This window comes from Oryx dammah, unplaced genomic scaffold (genome assembly GCF_014754425.2).
Source record: "Oryx dammah isolate SB20612 unplaced genomic scaffold, SCBI_Odam_1.1 HiC_scaffold_5, whole genome shotgun sequence".
In the NCBI taxonomy this organism is placed as follows: Eukaryota; Metazoa; Chordata; class Mammalia; order Artiodactyla; family Bovidae; genus Oryx; species Oryx dammah.
Window position 1 is genome coordinate 68,128,512 of NW_024070189.1, and position 2,299 is coordinate 68,130,810.

General features: G+C 34.0%; 1 protein-coding gene across 1 annotated transcript; it reads right to left on the reverse strand.

The window, feature by feature from the left end:
• Positions 1-756: 756 nt before the first annotated feature.
• On the reverse strand, positions 757-1,713 carry LOC120863776 (olfactory receptor 2L2-like). Its single transcript, XM_040240343.1, has one exon. The coding sequence runs from the start codon at positions 1,711-1,713 to the stop codon at positions 757-759; it is 957 nt and encodes a 318-aa protein (XP_040096277.1).
• Between the last annotated feature and the right edge of the window lie 586 nt (positions 1,714-2,299).

Below are 2,299 nucleotides of genomic sequence, written 5' to 3' on the forward strand. Positions count from 1 at the left end.
CTTGAGAATCCCTTATTCAGAGTGCTATAGGAACTTGAAGTCTCAGCTAAAGTTGCTTCAGTCATGTCCAACTCTGTGCAACCCCATATACTGTAACCTATCAGGTTCCTCTGTCTATGGAATTCTCCAGACAAGAATACTGGAGTGGGTTGCCATGCCCTCCTCCAGGGGATCTTCCATACCCAGGGACCTAAGCCACATCTCTTAAGTCTAGTCTGCATTGTCAGGCAGGTTCTTTAACACTAGTGCCACCTGGGAAGCCACTTCAACCATAAGTTTCCCTAAATGGAAAAAAAGAGTAACTGTTACTGATAAATTATGTCTATTATGAAAATAACAGAAATAATCATTTAAATTTGATCTAGATATCCAGGAAACATTAACATTTATGCTTTACGCATATTGGGAAAATATTTGGAAACAGTGAAATTGTAATACTGAATGACCAGTTAAACAGCTTTCATTTTTATTACCACATGACAAAGAACCATTTGGTTTACAACATGTCAGCAAAAAATAAATGCATTTGAAATCAGTGGGGAAAAATTGAAGAAAAAAGAATGACACTTGAAATTATATATATACATATGTATATATATATATATATATACATATGCATATATACAAATATAAATTATAAATTTGCCCAGACATAATTTTCTTATTCTCCAGATTAAACATAGACCTTGAACATATGATAAGGTAATTTACATTTCTGTATATTGATGAATGAGTTTATACCTAAGATGTGGGTACTCATGCCAAAATATTTGTTGACAATTTCACAGAGCAGAATCTATTAATTAATCTTCTCAGTGCTCCAATCACCTCTTTATTTCTCAGGCTATAGATAACTGGGTTGAGCATTGGGGTCAAGATGGTGTAGAAGACAGCCAGAGCCTTGTCCTCGGTTGGAGTACGAAAGGATCTTGGGCGGAGATAAGTGTAAGCAAATGGCATATAGTAGAAAGTCACCACAGTAAGGTGGGTGCTGCAGGTCGAATAAGCTTTCTTCCTCCCTTTGGTTGAGTGCATGTGATAAACAGCAAAGAGAACACGACTATAGGAACATGCAATACCAATGAAAGGCAATAAAAGGAAGAAGATAGTACTCATAAATACTGTGTACTCATAGATCCAGGTGTCCATGCAGGCCAGAGTCAACATGGCTGGGACATCACAGAAGAAATGATTGATGGCCCTGGATTTGCAATAAGGGATACGAAAGGCATATGTGGTATGTGCACAGGAATTAATAGAGCCCATTATCCAAGATCCTATTATCATCAACATACAGACCTTTCTGCTGATTTTGATGGGATAGTGAAGACGGAAGCAAATGGCTACATAATGATCATAAGCCATAAATGTCAAGAGCAATGTTTCTGCACCTCCTAAAGTCAAGAAGAAAAAGCTCTGAATCCCACATCCAATGAAGGAGATAGACTTGTCTGCAAAGAGAAAATTGTAGGCCATTTTGGGAACAATGGTGGAGATGTAATTTAGGTCAATGAAGGAGAGCTGACTAAGAAGGAAATACATGGGTGTGTGAAGATGGGTGTCCATAAAGATGAGAAGGATCATAAAGAGGTTGCCAAACAGAGCAATTAGGAAAATTAGAAAAATAAGAATGAAAAGAAATTTGCCAAATCTTGATGAGGGGAACAACCCCAGTAAGATGAAATCAGTTGATGTTTGATTATAATTTTCCATTGGTCATTCATATTATTTTTCCTAAAGGAAGACACAAAAGCAAATGAGTTAAGTTTAAAACTATAAGATATTTTTGTTATTATTTTAATCGACTCTATTACTTAAAATGTTACAGTTCTTAAAAATGAACTGATTTTATTAATTTTACAAAACTGAAACCTTAATATTTTGAGCCAGAATTAAAATTTGAAAATGCAAACATTTTTGGTCAAAGTGTTTTCCAAATGTTCCAGTGTTTTCTATTAAATAATCTAAAAAATATATATATTGCAACATCATTAGGATAAATATGTTTGACTGACCTACACAAACTAAACTAACATTAAAAATGATGTCATTTTAAAGTATATGAATAGGAAAATGATGTAAGTGCATGCACTATAGAATTCCATTATTAGTAAATATTTATGACAACGAACTTTTTTTCACATTTAAGTTAGGTAGCATTAGCTGAATTATCTTTTGTGAAGTCTAGAATGAATCCATATGTCATGTAACATTTAAAGGATCATTTCTTCTGCTTCCTTAGAAGAAATATATTTCTGAATGCTGTGGTTAATATATTAACAAAAACTATGCTTGAAAA